The sequence below is a fragment of the Phycodurus eques genome, chromosome 7 (genome assembly GCF_024500275.1).
Source record: "Phycodurus eques isolate BA_2022a chromosome 7, UOR_Pequ_1.1, whole genome shotgun sequence".
Lineage (NCBI taxonomy): Eukaryota > Metazoa > Chordata > Actinopteri > Syngnathiformes > Syngnathidae > Phycodurus > Phycodurus eques.
Genome location: NC_084531.1, coordinates 29,242,708 through 29,261,914, shown reverse-complemented (window position 1 = coordinate 29,261,914; position 19,207 = coordinate 29,242,708). Strand labels below are relative to the sequence as shown.

The following is a 19,207-nucleotide window of genomic DNA, read 5'->3' as shown; positions in this document are numbered from 1 at the left end:
GTAAATCAGTGCATGCTTAGGAACTTAGTTTTAGGAGCAGGCAGGGTTGGTTGGTTTGGTTGGTTCACATCCATAAAGTATGTGGACCGAAATAACAGGTTCTTGTGGGAATTTGGTTGGAAATTGTACGGAACGTTAAACACTATTATTTTCTAACATGGCGTAACGCGTGTTGATAATGCGTCTCTGCAGGGAGGAAAATGGCGGACAAGCTACGTTATTAAAATGCCATTAAAATATGGATACTTTGCTACATGGATACTTCCAATTTGAAGGATTATTCAAGGATTAAAGACAATTTTAATTAAACGTGATTAAAATAACTTAATGTCGTATTATTTATGGTATACCACTGTATGTGCAATATTACTAAACACTAACATTATATAAGGTTAGGGGTTCAAATTCCTTCCTATACGGGGGAAAGGGAGCTGTCTAGTTGAGGCTTGTTGGCTTAAGTGGGCAACGATTAGTTAGGCTATAGCATCTATTTTGAGGAACTTAGGGTGGTCCCCAGGGTTCAACTTTAGAGCCCCTGCTATTTTCGTTGCATTTGCTGACACTGGATTCCATCCTGAGAAAGCATGTGATTTTCTTCCAATGCTATACTGACTAAAGACAAAGGATGCTTTCTCCTTAAGGCCGATTTTGTTGTGTCTTGAGGACATGAAAGACTGGAGGGCATTGAACCTTTTGGATTTTAATGATAAGAAATTTATGATTGTGGAAGTTATGGTGTTTGGTCCCAGTGGCCCTTGTAAATCCCCCCCTGTTGACTTGGACCCCTCGACACACTTTCAAAAGCCAACCGTCTCGAACTTGGGTTTTAAACAGGACAGTAATTTTAAATTGGATCGGCAAATAGGTGTTATTCTCAAATCCATCTTTTTTCATCTTAGGCAGCTGACTAAAGTGAACCCTCTTATCTCACAACAGAACCTTGAAAGAGTAATCCGTACCTCCGTTACATCTTGGGTGGATTGCTGTCATGCACTTTATTTTGGAGTCAGTCAGTCCGCCCTAAAACATCTCCAGTTGGCTCAAAATACTGCTGGTCACCTCTTAACTGGAGCACATAGCAGGGAGGCACATAACGCCAATTCTGGCCTCCTTTCACTAGCTTCCTGTGCATTTTAGAATCAATTTTATGATTCTTTTGTTTGCTTTTTAATATTTAAATGGCCTGTCTGAGCTGCTCCACCCCTACCCTCCTGCCCCGTGACTCAGGCCAGCGGACCAGACGCTACTGGAGGTATCGAAGACGAAGCAGAGTTTCGGAGGGGACAACAACTTTTCCGTTGCTGGTCCATTTCTTTGGAATAATCCCCCCCCCCCCGAACATTAGGTAAACCCGCACTGTCCATTTTCAAAACTCTCCTCTTAAAACCCCTTATTGTTCATAGGCTTTAAATTCTGCATTAGACTCTGCACTGTTTTAGTGATTTATTGTTAACCTTGCTATCAATTTACTGTTTTAGTTGTCCTATCTTTTAACTGTTTGTATATGTTTGAGTTTTACATAGTATACAGCAGTTTGTGTGCAGCTGTGGCCGTTTTTAAAGTACTCTATAAATAAAATTGAGTTCAACTTAGAAATGTAGTCCCACAATCACATGAAAGCAGTGGAAGCTGAGAGGCAGAGCAAAGCGTAACTGGTGAGGGATGGTGTTAATCAAAACCGCCATGGATGTCAGCTTTGTACATGCAAATTCCAAATCAATGAAGCAATTAGGAGAGCTGTCAATCATAAGGCGGAGTACCCCGGAGGGGGGGGTGTCCCGGTCTGTGCCGAGACACGCAAAAAAACCCAAAAAAAAACAACCAACCTGAGAGACTGCCGCTTCGCTCTGAGCTGTTGTGAGAGCTGGTAGTGCTGAAATCTTGTGATTGGTTGTGCGGAATTCGATTAGACAGCCCGTCGGTCAGTCGGTAGTCGGGAATGAAAAGGAGGGCTACAAGTGGGGAGTTGAAGTGGTCAAAAAAAAATAAATAAATAAAGGGAAAGCAAAGCGTCACAGTGGCGTCAGGTGACAAGCAGCACAAGCACATGCAAACACATGCAATTAGAGCACCGAGCAGGATCACAAGGTCAATAATAAGGGAGGGGGTTTAACCTTCCTGTTTATGTTGCAGATCAAATGGACCCATTTTAAAGTTTACATTACAGAAAAGAAATAGTTAATATCTACAGCAAATGACCAATATGACCTAATTTGAAAACCCTGCCCCGTCTAAAAAGAAAAAAAGAGAAAAAAACTAAAACTAAAACTATTTAGATGATATTTACATTTTCCAATTTTTTTTTACAGTCCTGGCAGTGACACAATGAACTATGGGGCAGAAAAGTCTCACTTTTCTTTGGTTAAAAATGCACATTAACACTATGAACATTCTTGTAACAGAAACACACACAATAGTCGGATTAAAAATGACATGCACTGTATGTCTTCGTATACAGACATATAATCATCTATTTCAGTAACAATATCCGGTGGAAGTCGTCCCGTATTTCGTATACATGTGTGCATTATACGGCCACAAAGTATTATCAATCTGTTTTTAGACTGTTAGCAAATGAGATCATACATATGCATTAGATTACATCTGAGGCATACTGATTTCGCCATTTACAAGTAATTAATCTGTGTATGTTTTAGAATACGAGTCAAGTATAAGTGAATTATAAATCACTCAGGAACCGAAGCTTGTTTACACAAGCCTGGAGGAAATGGAAAATGGAAAATGACTCTCAAAAGAAAACCTCATCCTGGCCATACAGTGTGGTTATAAATGACTACTGAAGCTTCTCATGGAAAAGATTTTAACTGCCTTGTTAAAACCGCTTTTGAGAGAGGACTGTAATCTGTAAATCCCATCCCGCTTCCGACTTACTGTTGTTACAGGAGTTCTTGTCGGGCAGCGAGTAGCCCAAGTTGGCCATCTCTTGCTTGGCCTGCAGCGAGGCCTTCCACTGGACCTCGGGCAGCTCCACGGCCAGCTCGTGGATGCTGCTGGTGTGCAGGATCTGAGTGGTGGCATACGGGGTGGCCTGGGACGCTTGGCCCGGGTTGCTGTAGTTGGCTTTGGTGGTGAAATCGATGCTGCTGTAGATGGCTCCGTCCGAGAGCATGGTTCCCGTCTTATCCCCCTGGCCGCTCGGGATATCTGCGAGAAGGGAAGGCATTCAGGGAAATGCAGCATGCAAGCTCCCCATAAGAGACGGGTTAAACCCTGGACTGGTTGCCAGTCAATCGCGGGATACACATAGAGCCAAAGAAACATTCACATGCATATTCACAACTATGGAGAGTTTTCAATGAACTTAACAGGCATGTTTGGGGAATGTGGGTGGAAACTGGAGTACCTGGTGAAAACCTACGCAAACACAGCGAGAACTTTGTTAACTCCACACAGGAATGCCGGAGCCGAGTTTTGAATCCCCGAACCTAAGAACTGAGGTTTAGACGTGCTGATCACTAGCTCAGGACCACCCTAGACTGGTAGCCGGTCAAACCTGGGTATGAATGCCAAAAGTGCATTGAGTCGGAATCGATCCCACTCCAGATGCATGAAAATCAGCTACGTGAACCACTACCTTAACAAAGAAAAACTGACAGTCGCTAGTGGACATTTTCAGCTGGTGTACTGACTGTCAATTTCAATGGAGTGCTAAATGTTAGCCACCATGCAGGTCAGCCAGGGCAAGAGTAAGTCACAGGAACTGCTAGCTTTTCAGCAGTTTATGGTGGTGGTTATTTGCACACTTTCTTTAACTCCTTTCACCCAGCCTTGATCCGCCTTTCCCTTTCAGACAGAACTGGCTGAAACGGGATATTGCCGTGTCCATTGCGTGGGTAGTGAGTCTGGAGTGTTACACTTCACACTCTGGTCACGGGCTCTTCGACACAGGCGGTCACGCCCCCGATACTTTGGCGGAAGCCGGCAAGTTTGTTGGTCGACTTCAATTTCCTCATATGCCGCATTGGCACCTTATAAACAGGACAGCGTGGCAGGAGAAACCAGGATGAGCTTGGATGAGCAGTGTGAGAGCAGATCGCAACTCCGCAGCCTTTCCCGGTTCACTTGAAAGGCAGACTACACCCCGGATCCATTTCAGGATGTTTTTGTTCGTGGCGCATTGACCTCACGGAGGCGCCACAAAAATCACTTATGTGAAACACGACACTACTCGAGCGTAAGAGAATGTATGTTGAAAAAAAATGACCACGGAAGGCTAATTTGCTTGATGAGCCACTCAGGAAATTCTTTCAAATACCCATCCCAAGTGTCTAACAGCCTTTTCCTTCCATATTTGTATGCATAAAGCACAACAGTGTCTCTCCGTGAGAGCGAGCCCAGGAAGTAGCAGCCATCTCCCCACCCTGCTTGCATGCCCAGCCAAGGGGAGATGATGTAGAGCCACGGCGGAAGCGTCCGCATCTGCGCCACTCAAGCTGCGCTTGTCCTTCACGACTGGCTGCTCCACACCATCCTTTCACACAGCACATCCCCACCACCACCACCACCACCACCACCACCACCGCCACTGCCACTACCTCCCATTCTGTTACTCTGAGGTACGGGGGTGTCACAGCAACTGGATGAAACATTCTCCATTAGCCACCCTGGTGACAGTGGAGTGTGTGCACTTTGTGTCTCCTATGCATATATGCATAGGATCCATGTATGTGGACATGTTGTAGATAAAAGCACGGAAGAGACATCACTCTCACCTCCTCGGCCAAAGTTGGTGAGGTCATTGGGTCCCACGGAACTGCCGTTGACAGGCAAGCAGGTGGCGGGCCAGGAGTCAGCCAACCAGGGGTACCCCGGGTCGCTGGCATTCAGTAAGCCTGGCCGACTGGGAAGGAACACAAGATAAGAAAGCTGGTTTTAGGAAAAGAAAAACATGAAATCCAACACATGTAAGAGTTGTCAGGTGTCGGCGAGAGATAAGCCGACACCGAGCCTTTAAAGAGCGATGAAAAATACAGCGATATGTTTCATCCGGCGACAAAGTCAGAATACCTTCGGGCAAAAGCGACGCTTAATCTCTGCCTTTTCTCCGACTGACTTTTTGTCAGGCATAAAACACTAATTCATGCATTTGCTTTCATTTTCATTCAAATCTTTTTATTTTCTGCTGCCTTTTCTCCATCAAGCCCTCGCAGCGATGTCCAGGCATCTGTAAATCTCCTTTGATGAGACATCAAGCGCCCGCCGTGACGGACGGGACCCGGCATGTGGGATCCTGTCGAAAACAGGAGCTGGGCGAAGCGGGGGCGGGTGGGTCCATTGAACAGGTGTTCCGTGCCTCCTTATAGGGGACGCCAACCATAAAAATCAGCCATTAAGAGTGTAACCTGTCACGGGTGACTGCGCTGGGACCATTAAGGCCACTTTACTGTACAATCACGTCAGAGCTTCGTTAGTGGGGGCGACACAGGCGGCCGGGGGTTGAGTGACTTCAGGAAAAGAAAGAGTTGGTTCACTTGTCCATAAAGCCAAAATGTGACAACAGCTAATAATTATTTTCATTAAGACCCAATTCCCATTTAGGTTCTAAATCAGACTTCACATAGAATTTCAACCTACGCCTAATCTTAACCTGACCAAACCCTGATTGGAAACCCTAACACCTAACCATAACCACGAATCGTAACCTTGTCAATACTCATTGTTTTCCCTATTTAATGCTCTATGCACCTCGAACCTTTGCTGTATGCGTCACCCCTGACCTACCTGTAGCCTCACCCCAACCCTAAATCTTAAACCACGCTAACCCTAAACCCAACCTTACCCTATCCTAACCCGAACCTTACCCTCACCAAAATCCTTAATCCTAACCTAACCGAATGAAACCTCAAACTGAAAACTATCCTAACCCAACCTAACTGAAAATAAACCCAAACCTGAACCCTACGCTAACTTAAAATTACCCCATTTTAACCCAAACCCAAACAATAAATGAATCCCAAAACCTCCCCAACCCCTAATTCAACCCTAGCCGCAAATTGTGACCCCCAAAACTCATATAATCCTAACCTAACTTTAACTCCAATCCCTCACGCTACCCTAACCAAGAATCCCCGACCTGATTCAGATCTGACTGTACCTCGTTCTGTATTCTTCTTCTTTTCACCATTAACTGCCAAGACGCATAGCTGCACACTTGAACAAACAATAAAAAACATCCTTTCCAACAACAACGTTTGTCGGGACAGCTGCCCACATTTGCTTGAGAAAATAAATAAATCAATTCAACCTGGCAATACACTTGGCTTCGAATCCGTCACAGTAGCGATCGCAGCAAGCACACGCAATCTTGTGTCGCATCCACAAGTGAGAAACAGGCAAAATATGCTTTCATCCTTCCTCACGCTGCACTCGTCACCCTATATTTAAAGCAGAGATGTCTACGCCCTGCAGTGTTATGTGTTGCACAGGTGTGCGCTGCGAGAGGGCTGCAGAGCACTGGTGCTTTGCAACCCGGCTGCCTGGCGGGGCCTTTCGGTCTCAGCTCCGATGAGCCGGCTTTGCCGATAGCCCCGAGGACGAGGTGCTACGGGTTCAAATGAGAAGACAGACGGAAAGAGTCTAGATCCACAGCAGCCCCGGCGAGCTCCCGACGGGTTGCGGAATGCCAAAGTAGGCCCCCGGGGTGGGGAGAACCAGTCACTCAAATTGATAGGCTGTGCACCAGACACATCCCCACCACCTACTGCTCTCACTCTAGCATGACCTCATACACTTTACTCCACTGCAAGTCGAGTTTTTACGGATGGGCCCAACAGGGTTCGGCGAAACACCCTGCACAAAAGGCCACGCTAGATAATTAGTCTTACTTGTCCTACCGTGCCTGTGCCTGTGCCTGTGTGTGTGTGTGTGTGTGTGTGTGCGTGTGGTCCTCCCCCACCAGACAGTTTGAAAGACGAGCGCCTGACAGCTGAATGTCTGCGTCGTCCTTGTATCCGTCACACCGCGGCACTCCCGCTCGGGATAATTAGAATAAGACTGATTTCTGCAGGGGATATTTGTTATACACACACACCGCGGGCGGGGGTGGACGGCGAGGGGGCGCTCGTACATCTGATGAAAAGTTGACACCTAACTTTGAATCCCCCCCGCCTGACCCGGATTGACGGCAACCTTGGCAGATCAAATCTCATTGGCTGACAAGAAGCGCGCCGTAAATACGCCAAGCAGGACGATATTAAACTGAGGGAAAGTTAATTAACCAGGTGTTTATGGTCCCCGTCGAGGGGCTGAATGGATCTCGGATTTGAAGCATTGACGTGAGCTGGCGTGTAGAACAATGCTGAGAGCTGTGGTTTAACGTTAGAAAACGGTAATCACCGTGGCGGCTATGTGAACGTATGGCACGGCCCATTCCCGCCGCCTTCTGAAGTGAATCTTTGCTGAAATATTGATCAGAGCAAGATCGGAAGTGATTACCATCTCTTGTTGAACGAGGGGTTGGCTTTTATCAATTTCAAACGGGCGGCCATTCGGTCGCGTGACGTCAAATCTACCAATCTGCAGCCTATTCATCTTCCGCGAATCATTTCTTGTGTGATCGATTGGGCGTAATTGTTCAGTCATGGCAATTTGGCAGCGACCAATGAGAAGGACGGAACAAACGCGGCTTCAATTGCTATCGTCTGATTAATGTAAAAAAAAAAAAAAAAAACACGGTCGTGCTATCAGAATCCTGCACACTCTCATTCAAAGTTGCGACATGTGGAAGATGACAAACGGATTGGCGAGCTCCTGAAGGCGTATCGCACGCTCCGCTAACTTCCGATAAGACGGGAGCTTCGCTTGCGTTTAAATGCTGCTTGCCGGGTTGAAAATCAAAAGTGCTTTTTTTTTTTTTTTTTTTTTATATGTGCTTTAATTCGTATTATTTTTGTTAGATATTTACATTATTATTTCAATCTGTATATTTACTTTTTCAGTTATATCTTCTTTTTTTTGGGGGGGGGGGGGTTTCTATGACATCGCTTATTTCTACACCTGCAGTTATTACTGATAAAAATGTTACTTTTTATTATCAGTACAGTTAGTTTGTTAATATATTATTTCCATTAATTCCTATGGGAAAATTTGTCAGAGGTCATCCCCCCCCCCCCCCCCCCCCCCAAAAAAAAACAACCCAAAAAAAACAAAACGCACACAGGTAACTGATGTCATTGAGATCTTTCCAGACCCTTCGCGAACATGAGTGACGGCGGCGGGTGGCAACACACACACACGCATGCACGCACACACACCTTTCCCCTGGGTAATTATTTTTACATTATTACACGTGCTCAGATCCCGGCCGCCCACGCGAGGTGACAGGCAAATTTATCACTCGGGAGGTCTCCTGGCTTCGCCCGCAAAGATAAATGACAAAATAAAAGCCCTCTCTGCTTAAATTGTTTCGCTTAATTCCGCCAAGGAGATTGATGAGTTCATCTAGCGATGCATGAACGCGCGAGATGCGAGGGGAATGTATATTTTGGTATAATGTGCTTTTTAAAAAAAAAAAATTTTTAAGGAGTTGAACGGAGCACAAACGTGTGCGTGGCGTGGCTGGAAGGCAGCTCGCTGTCGGGCTCCTCGTGGCGGCGTGTTGGGGATATGTTGCGTCGCAACGTGCGGACGACGACAAACGGAGTCATGAAGACGTCACTGCGCCAGTTTGCGCTTTTTGTTCGTGCTGAGCAGTGGCGTAAGCGAGGGTTGCCAGCGCGCCGGGACGAGGCAAAGTTTTGTGGCCTCCTAACCCGGCAACTGTGAACACTTCCTGTGCCCGTTGCGTTGGTACTTCCACTCGTCACAGCATATTTAACACTCTGCAAGCCATTCGGTGAAAGACAGAAAATAGTTTCGAGTACATTAAAAATATTTGACAAAACACTTTTTCAAATAAACTTTTTCAATCCATGCTTAAATGCTTGTTACATGTTACAAAGTGAGAGAGAGATGCAGCAATGGTAAATATTGATTGCATTTAAAAAAACCCTTTAAGTGCTTAATTTATACACAAAAAATAAAATAATTTTCTCATGTCTGTTTTACGATATATTTAATTATTCTGAAAAATGATAATATGAACAATAATAATTTATGATATATAGTTACTTTTATTTCATTGTAAAATATTGAAAGGTTTCTTGTACATTTACAAATTTAAAAACCTTTCCACATATATTGACATTTAAACTATATTATAAAGGATATTTACTTTTATTTTATTTGGAGCACTTATTTTTAAAATACATTTTATTTTGACTTACTAATTAACTATTAAAATGTAATAAATTTATACAAAAATAAAAAATTGTAATATTGTATTTATGTATTTTTCATTATATAGCCTATTTACATATTGGACATTTTTACTATAGTATATAGTATATTTACCTTGTCATTTTTATTATTTGTAAATACAGTGTGTATATGTAGTTGTTTGTAGTAAATTGTCATTATATAAATAGCTTTACTTCGATTTCATTTATTTATTTATTTTTTGTTATTTTAATATGTATTTACGTATTTCTATGATAAATTGACTTGTATATTTCAATATTTATGTACTTATTTTGTTGTTGATATGACATAAGGCTTTGAAAAATACAGTATATATGAACTTATTTTAAAATACATGTATATCAACTTACATTTGTATCACTTTTCTTTACATTTACTCTATTCAACATTTATTAAGAATGATTTTATGTTTTGTACTTTTGGACCCACGTCTTCTGTTTTATTTTTTCATTTTTTTTTAAAATTTTTTTTTACTCACCTCCCATTGCTCATCAGGCCGCCGTCGACTCTCTGGAACGTCACTACAGCGGGAGAAAGAGATTCAATTTCTACAACTGTCTTCAGTCAATATATTAAAAACAAACAAACAAAACAAAACAAAAAAAAGAAACAAGAACAATAATGAGCATGGTGATTATCGCTTTGCATGTGTTACTCAAGGACATGACAAGCGAAACTCATTTGGTCTTATTTTTTGCTGCTGGCTTATTATCAGCAGGTGTATGATTAAATCTAAGAAAAAAAAAAAGAAAGAAAGAAAAGATTAAAAAATGCAGCAGGATTATTAATCAAAGTGTCGGAAATTTGAGGGGCCGCATTGAGGTAAGCTGCATTAGACGTCTCGGGAAGACGAAACGGCATCCAGACGTTACCGCACGCGCTCATTCAAAACCCGAACCCTGATTTGAAACCCTAACCCTGACCTGAAACGCTACTACTCTGACTTGCAACCCGACTTTGAAACTCCAAGCCAAGCTTGAAACGCTAAAACCTGCTTTGAAACTCTCGTACCGGACTGAAATGCTCTCCTTGAAAGCCTGACCCTGCCTTGAAACCCAACTTTAAAACCTTAATTTTGATTTAAGACCCAACTTGGAAACCTTCACCCAGGCTTGAAACTCAAATTTGAAAGCCTGACCCTGGACCGCAAGCCCACTTTGTAACACCAGCCCTGGCTTGAAACCCTACTGTGAAACCCTAATCCTTGTTGAAAACCCTAACCCTATCTTGAAACCCTCATGCTTGTTTCAGACTCCAGCTTAAAACCCAACCCTTGACTGGAGACGCTGCCTGCAAACCCTACCCCTAACTTGAAAACCTAAATTGAAAGCCTACTATTTAACACTAAACTTGGCTTGAAACCTTACTTGGAAACCCCAACTTTTGTTGAATTCTGAAGAGCATTATTTTAACGCCTCACTCGAAACCTTAGCCATGGCTTGTGTGCGTGTGTTTGTGTTGGAAGCGCTTGAGGGGCTTCGAGACTTCGGAAACTGATTTTCCGATGTGTTCAACACACGCAGATGAAAGAGTGTGTGCGGCACATTCCTCCGCAGAAGGCGTTGCGCTCGCTTCGAGGTGATGTCGCAACAAGTGCGAGCCGGAGCGCGACCCCCACCCCGGGGTGGGTCTCGTTTCTGGGGGCCACACAGGAAAGGGAAACTCCAACATCAGGCGACGAGAGTGACTGTCAACACTTGTTCAAAGTCACAACATCAAAGCAGGATTCGAGGAGCATCTGTTTCAGCATCAAACCCCGAGCATGTCTTGAAACCGTATTTTGAAACACCAACACCGGACCCAACAACTACTTGGAAAGTCTCGTACAGGCAACAAATTCGACTTTGAAACCATATTGCGGGCTAGAAACTCTTAACTGTAAACCTGAACCTGAAGTTGAAACACGAATTTGAAGCCTAACCCAGACTAGAAACCTGATTTCAAAAGCCTCGTCCTGTCTTGAAATCATATCTTCAAACCCTCACCCTGGCTTGAAACCCTAATTTGAAACCTTAAACCTGGCTTCAAACCCTAACTTGAAACCTTCACCCAATCTTGAAACCTTAATTGGAAACCTTCGCCCTATCTTGAAACACTAACTTGAAACCTTAATCCTGGTTTGAAACCCCAATTTGAAATCTTAACCCTGGTTTGAAATCCGAACTGGAAATGTTCACCCTGGCTAGAAACCCGAATTTGAAATCTTAACTCTGGCTTGAAACCCTAATTTGAAATCTTCACCCTGGCTTGAAACCCTAATTTTAAATTTTCACCCATTCTTCAAACCCTAACATGAAACCTTAAGCGCCTCATCCCACTACGAATGCAGATGGATCCCTTTTCATCAGGCGGGACATCGTCAGCGGGATAAATTTCAATCATTTACCTTCTCGAGCTGACAGTTTTCGGAGGCCGAGACAGGACGGTCGCAATGCGTCAAGTTATTGTCAAGACGGGGAAGAGCGCAGCCGCTCTTCAGACTAACGTTGGAAAAATCACCTCCTGCTACACCCGACCGTGTTTTCTGCTTCGGAGAAATAGATTTTAAAAACAGCGATCAACCGCTGAAATGTTTAGCGGCCATTTTGCATTGATTATTATTCATTTCTGCACTGTTTAATTTTATAATCTGCTTTAAGACGACCTCGGATGGCATGACTAGTGCCGACGATAATATATATATATTATAGATATTTTTTCATCATAAATTGTTCTTTTATTCCTGTAAAGTAACATTGAGTAATGAAAGGCACCTAAAATATTTTAATTAAGTAAATATATATCTAATAAGTAGATAAAGAAGAAAGAAAAAGTACAACAAATGTGAAAAAAAATATAACATAAGTCAAAAGTTAAAAGTAATTGTGATTTGAAAGTGATTTCAGTCTGGATTTTGGGGGAGAAAAATGATTTGCCGCCACTACTTCTGCCTGGCAACAGCTGATCCCGGCACCATGTGAACCAATAAAAAAAGTAGGCATTAAGTTTGAGCTAAGCTTGCTAGCTAGCATTTCTTTTTAAAATTTAAGATAATGAATCAACTGGATTCTTTGCTATCACTGTGATGCAGAACAAAATTAAATATGTTTTTAGTTAGTTTGTGTGTGTGTGTGTGTGTTTTTTTTTAATCCACCACCACTGGCCGCAACACACAAAAACAAACAAACAAAGTATGCAGACAAATACGAGAGACTTTGCAAGGCTTTTGGGTCCGAATCAATCAGAAATCTATGATTTAAAAATGTCACTTGAGAGCAGGCGTGGGCAAACATTTTGTCGTTTATGCGCCGCAAAAAAAATAAAATAAAATAAAAGACAGATGGGCCAGGTCATTTGTAGGTGAGGTTAAAAAAAAAATACTTTAAATGTAAAATCCATCCATCCAGCTATCCATTTTCTGAGGCGCTTAACCTCACAAGGGTCGCGGGAGTGCTGGAGCCCATCCCAGCTAACTTCGGGCAGGAGGCGGGGTACACCCTGAACCGGTCGCCAGCCAATCGCAGGGCACATAGAAACAAACCGCCATTGGCACTCGCATTCACACCAACGGGCAATTTAGAGTCTTCAGCTAACCTACCCTGCGTGTTTTGGGGATGTGGGAGGAAACCGGAGTGCCCGGAGAAAAGCCACGCAGGCACGGGGAGAACATGCAAACTCCACACCGTGCTGCCTAAATGTAAATTAGTTTACATAAATCATAAAATATTATTCTTTAAAAAATGGTTTACAATACATTTGACTATAATTAACCAAGAATAAATGTACAATTAACATCAAAATGTGCATTTTGCAAACTACGTTTACATATGTACTTTTATTTTTCCCAATAAATCAAGCAACCGATTATTTAATGACATAAATGGATACAAAATCTTTTTAAAAAATGAATAGATGCATTTTATGTAAACAATTATAGGTAAATGACTCAATTAATGCAACAAATATTAGAGGAGTTTTGAATAAATACACAGTGGGTCGGATTAAAGAACGGAGCAGACCGTACGTGGGCCACCGGGTCATACTTTGCCCACCCCTGAGTTGTAGTCTGTCAGATTAGCATTAGCCATGCCCATTAGCCTGGCGTATTGAATAAGCGGGCAGAAGGGGGTGGCGGTGACAGGACGGGACAAATGAACAGTACCTGCAGGGGTGAAGGTGAAGGATTGAACTGCAAAACAAGAAGACAGAGAGGTTGTGTGTTAAAAGCCTGCAGAGGTCAGCGCTGCTTTGCGTGAGGTGGGCGGGGGTGGCTGCTATGCGGCTGCTGACGGTGGCAAGGGGTGGCGAGGGCGGTGAGGGCGGGGGGTGCTAGGCTCGGCTAAGGGTGAAGGCTCGCGTGTCGATTCGAGTTTTGCTTTGTTTGGTCAGGTGTGAACAAGACAATCCAACGCAAGTCAACCGAGGTGTGGTTCCGAATGTACTCTGGGTCGAAACACTAATTTGAAACCCTAACACTAGTTGGAAACACTAAGCAGGGTTTGAGCCTTGAATGTGAAACCCTGACCCTGTCTTGAAACCCGAATCTTATACGCTAACATCTATTTTAATTCCTACTTCTTGCTTGAAACTGTAACTGGAATCCCTAAAACTGGATTGCAAACCCTACTTTGAAACCCTAACGACGGCCTGAAACCCAAAGCCTTGTATGAAACCTTAATTTGAAACCTTAGCTCTGACTGGGCTTGAAACCCTATGCTGAAACGCTAACTTGAAACCCTAACTGTGACTTGAATCCCAATCTAAAACCCAATTTGAAATCATAGTTCTTGGTTGAAGTCCTAACTTGAATCCGTAACCCCGCCCTGAAACCCCTACTTTGAAACCCTAACAAGACTTCAAAGCTTACACTGAAACCCTAACTAAGTATTGAAACGAGGGGTGTTGGATTCCACTTTTTATTTCAGATCGATACCGGTACCGGTGGCTCATATGGGCAGCGTTCACGAGTACCCGATACCTTCAAATAAGGCCGATATAGGTCCGAAACCGATACTACGGATATCAGTAGTCCTCGCACATCCCTTCTTGAAACCCTAGGTTGAACCCCTAACCCTGACTGGAAACCCTACTTTGAAAATCTGAACCCAGGCTTCAAACCTTCATTTGAAACCCCGACCCTGACTCGTAACCCGACTTTGAAACCATAATCCGGGTATGAAACCCCAAGCCGGTCTTGAACATCAACTTCAAACCCCCTGAAAGCTTCCTGTTGGGCCGTTTTAGGACAAAGCCAAAAGCCAGCCAAGCGGCCACAGCCGAGAGGCCACGCAAAAGCGGCGTCAAAACTGAAGAAAACACAAAAACGCCACAAACACAAATGAGGAGCATCGCACAAGCTGCCATGGTGCTGGAGCTGTCACGTTGAAATATTTTTAGAATTGATATACTATCGATTATTCCAGTGATTTTCAAATAATCGGATTTTAAAAAAGTATTTTGCATTCAAGTTTTGTTTTTTTTCTTCCTGATGACTGTTTTTGAACCGTTTACTGTTGTTTATTGGGTATTGTTTGATGGTTAAACCGAACCAAATAAGGAACAATTCGTCAATATCACCCGGGAGGGAGTGATGTTGCATTCAGCAACCTTTTTGGAAACTGAGAGCGACTTCCTGGGTACGAATTCACGCTTCTACTTTGATAACCACTCCTAAGACTGCTTCAGGTTCAACTACTTGTCAATTCCATGTTATTTACACGACGGCTGCAAATAACGATTATTTTTGGAGCGGATCAAACCGACTAGTATTTTTGTTTTGCCATTAATCGATTAGTCAGACAACAGGGGAAAAGGTTGATCATTTTTTTCCCAAAATAAAAGAAGAAGTCTTCTTTTGATGAGACCCCAGAAATAATCAGTCTGCTTTCATCAGAGGATTTGGACAGTTTTAAGTGAAACAATGGCTTTAAATGACTAATCAATTATCAACAAGACCATTTTAACGACGGCTTAGCTGTCGATGAATCGATTAATTGCGACGCGTGTAACGTGGCGCTTTTTAAAAGGCGTCGAAGGTCCCGACCTGCGTAGTTGCTCAGGCCCTTCCTCTTCTTCCGGCGCCAGTACAGCCAGATGCTGAAGCCCATGAGGATGACCCAGCAGGCGCCGCCGATGCCGGCGATGAAGGCGGGCTGCTTGACCACGTCGGTGATCTGCTCCGTGATGCTGTTGTTGCGGTTGCCGTGGATGATCACGTCCTGGAAGGCCTTGCCTGTGTGAGTGGGGAAGGGCGTCCGAGTCACTGAAATGCAGCGCGAGACGACGGCAGCAGGAGAGAAATGCCGGTCGTGCCGCTGTGCAAGAATGCATGCCGACTGAGGCCTTGCTGACTTGAAACCTGACTTTGAACTTCGAAATCTTAATTTGAAACTGTAAGCCTTCTTTGAAACTCAAATTTCAAGCATTAACCCTTGCTTGAGACCCTCATCTGGTTTGCAACCTAATCCCAAATTTGAAGCCCTAATTTGACTGGCCCAAAGCCCTACATTCAATCTCGGACTCTGGTGTGAAACCCTACTTTGAAACACAAACCCTGCCTTAAAACCTTCATGTGAAATCATAAAACTGACTTGAAAGCCCACTTTGAACCCCTAATTCTGCCACAAAACCCTACTTTGCAACTCTAACACTGACTTGAAACCCTAATTTGAAACCCTAAAGTTGTCTTGAGAACCTACTTTGAAACCCTATCCTTGTTTGAAACCGTAACCAGGTCTTAAACGCTAATTTGAAAACTTACCGTTGGCTTGATATTTTTTTCATTTTGAAATCCAGATCTCGACTTTAAAACCCTAACCCTTGTTTGAAACCCTAATCCTATTCTATCTTGAAACCCTTACCTTTGTTTGAAACCCTAAAGCTGGCTTCAAACCCTTGACACCCTACCCCTTCTTTGAAACCACAACCAGGGCTTAAAACTCAAATCTGAAACCCTCACATTGGCTTCAATGTTTTTTTATTTTGAAACCCAAACCCTTGTTTGAAATCCTTCTCTCGACTTTAAAACCCCAATTTAAAACGCTAACCTTGGTTTAAAGCCCTCATTTGAAAGCCCAACCATTGTTTGAAACCCTAACCCAGATTTAAAACACGACTTTGAAACCCAAACCTGATCTTGAAACCTCATTTGAAACCGCACTCCTGTCTTGAAACCCTAATTGAAAACCCTGACCTTGGCTTGAACGCCTTAATCGAAACACGAACCTGAAACCCGGCTCAAAAACCCAACTGTGATGCGTGTTGAGTTCACAGACAACAACTTTGCAACAACTGTAGTTTTGGATGCGGCTCTCGCATCGGTACGGTATGGCGCAGATGTAATCTCGCGCCGCTGGAGATGGGAGTCAGGACATTGATTAACCTCAAAGAACGTGTGATGATTTTCCGTGAACGATATCGACCGAAGGAGTGCGACACGGATGCGGCAGGATGTGCAGGGAAAATATAACGCTGGCGGAAAAAAAAAAAAAAAAAAAACCCAAAGAAAAACGGACAAAGCTTATAAGAAAACCCCCAGGTGAGCTGCTTGTTTGCCAAGCTGCGCCTCTAATTCACTCCACCGCTGCTAAAACACAGCGACGACGCCAAAATGAAAGCGAGAGAGCGAGCGAGGACGTATCGATCCGGCGCGCCCCCCCCCCCCATCTCGACGCTTTTTCGGGCCCCCCCTGCAGAGGTTCCCGTCACGTGCTGACCGCGTAGACGCGAGGCGCACGCAAGGCTGTGCTTTTATAAACGGATTATGGGGGGCGACGCTGGGGAAATAAGCGCGACTACGGCGTGAGTTATGGATCATAATAATAAAGAGGGAGGCGCACGGAAGCATACAGGTTCATTGGACACTTCATTAGGTACACCTGATATTTGATCTCAGGAGGCAGGGCTTAAGAGGGAAATGTAAGTCACAGCCAAATGGAAGAACACATGTCGACTGAGGCGTTACAGTACTTACTTGAAACCCTACTGACTCTGGCTTAGAATTGCTTAAAACTTGTTTGGAAGCCTAAAACAGGCTGAAAGGCATACTTTGGAAATGTAACTTGTCTTGAAACCGTAATTTAAAACCATAACCCTTGTTTGAAACCTTATTTTGAATGCCTAAACCTTATTTTGAAACGCTAACCCTTTTGTGAAACCCTAACCCCTTTAAACACTAATTTGAAACCCTAACGCTTGTTTGAAGCCTTAACCAAGGTTTTAAACCCTACTTTTAAACCCCAAACTATGGCTTGAAACCCCATATTGAAGCATTGCACCTTGATTGATACCCTAACCAAGGCTTGAAACCCTACTCGAAAACTCTAATCTTGACTCAAAATTTTTATTTATAACCATAACCCTTGTTTGAAACCCTAACTCAGGCTTGCAACCTTGAACTTGTTTTGAAACCCCAATTTGAAGCCCTGACCTTGTCTTGAATCCCTAATTTGAAACCCTAATCCTGGCTTCAAACCTTCCTCCTCTAATCCTTGTTTGAAACCCTAACCTAGGCTTAAAACCCGTATTAAAAACCATAAACATGGCTTGAAACCCCACGTTAAAAACCTAAACCTTTACTCGAAACCCTAAACCTTGTTTCAAACATGAATGCAGACATGACACCCTAACTGGAAACCCTAATCCTCTCCTGAAACTATATTTTAAAACACTAACCTTGGCTTGAAACCCAAATGTGGAACCTTAAACCTGTTTTGAAAGCCTAATCTAACCTTGATAACCAAATTCAAAACCCTAACCCTCTGAAAATCAAAAGAAGTACAATCGTAATATTTTTCCAAAGTCCTTACCGATAACGATGGACTGGGGTTCACTCTTGACCCCCACCCCCGCGCTGGTGCTGGCGGCCAATTCCACCCGGTAAACCATGCCCACCTGCAGCCCGCCCACCACCACCGAGCGAATGGCGGCGTCCACCGTCTTGTTGACGTGGAAGCGCGTCTCGTTCGCGAGGCACCAGATCTGGAGCCAAAGAAGAAGAAAATCAAGGGACACAGAAGTCAAAGGCTGTTTGGAATTGTTCGCCATTTCCCAAATCCCAACTCGATGCATACTCAGCGCCCGTGGATTCGCCTAGTTGCTGATTACTCTATTACTTTACTTTGTTTCTTTCTCTCAGATAAATTTCCCAATTCTTGTTCATTTCTTTTTCGAATGATGAGGAAACGAGTGAATGATTCCGAAGCCAGCGACTTCACTCACTTCCCGATTTGATTGCATTTTACACAATTAAATGTGTTGTGATGTGGCAAATGTGATGTGGCAAATGATAAACTAACCTTGTACTCTTGGATGATACCATTCTGGTGGTCCGGCGGAGGGGGGTCCCAGGAGATGCTGATAGAAGTGCTGTTCTGGTTTCCCACGGTGAGGACTGTAACCTGCTGAGGGGGCGCACTGGGGGCTGCAAGAAGAACAAGAAAATCAAACAAGCGGTTTGGACGTACTTGCACTCAGCCACAGTCTGGTATATTTGGCTCATGTAATGTACAGTACAAATACAGTTCAACAACACGAAACACTAGGAAATTATTTAGTCACGCACAGCCACTTGACTGTGACCCCCCCCCCCCCCCCCCCCCCGCATGTATTTTGCACTGTAGTCGCAAATTCGCATAATTTCTGATTTGGCACATTTCCCTCCGTTATTCACTGAAAAACATTCTTATGAGCAACTTTGTGCTCAGCCCAAAGCCATGTCTAACAGATACATTTAGCTTTGGCACCATCTGGTGGCATTTTGGTGCCAAGCAACTATGTTGAACGGAGGGGAGGAGCTTCATTCAGTCAAGCCATAGCATTTTGTAAAAGAACAAGAGTGCTTTTCGGTCATCTTGTGGCATCTATCGGCAGTTACAACCCTTCTTGGGTGGCGGTAAATTCCTCGCGGATT

At 43.7% G+C, this 19,207-nt stretch overlaps 1 protein-coding gene across 2 annotated transcripts in view; it reads right to left on the bottom strand.

The window, feature by feature from the left end:
• robo2 (roundabout, axon guidance receptor, homolog 2 (Drosophila)) overlaps nucleotides 1-19,207 on the bottom strand; it is a 198,437-nt gene that overhangs the window by 16,942 nt on the left and 162,288 nt on the right. The window contains exons 15-22 of one of the 2 annotated variants that reach the window (XM_061681079.1): nucleotides 18,594-18,718; nucleotides 18,105-18,276; nucleotides 15,341-15,529; nucleotides 13,460-13,486; nucleotides 9,797-9,839; nucleotides 4,734-4,861; nucleotides 2,893-3,165; nucleotides 1,827-1,952 (exon numbers count right to left, since the gene is read on the bottom strand). In XM_061681079.1, the coding sequence (XP_061537063.1) occupies nucleotides 1,827-1,952; nucleotides 2,893-3,165; nucleotides 4,734-4,861; nucleotides 9,797-9,839; nucleotides 13,460-13,486; nucleotides 15,341-15,529; nucleotides 18,105-18,276; nucleotides 18,594-18,718 (1,083 nt within the window). The remainder of the gene's footprint in view (nucleotides 1-1,826; nucleotides 1,953-2,892; nucleotides 3,166-4,733; nucleotides 4,862-9,796; nucleotides 9,840-13,459; nucleotides 13,487-15,340; nucleotides 15,530-18,104; nucleotides 18,277-18,593; nucleotides 18,719-19,207) is intronic. The other variant, XM_061681078.1, reaches the window with a different exon arrangement.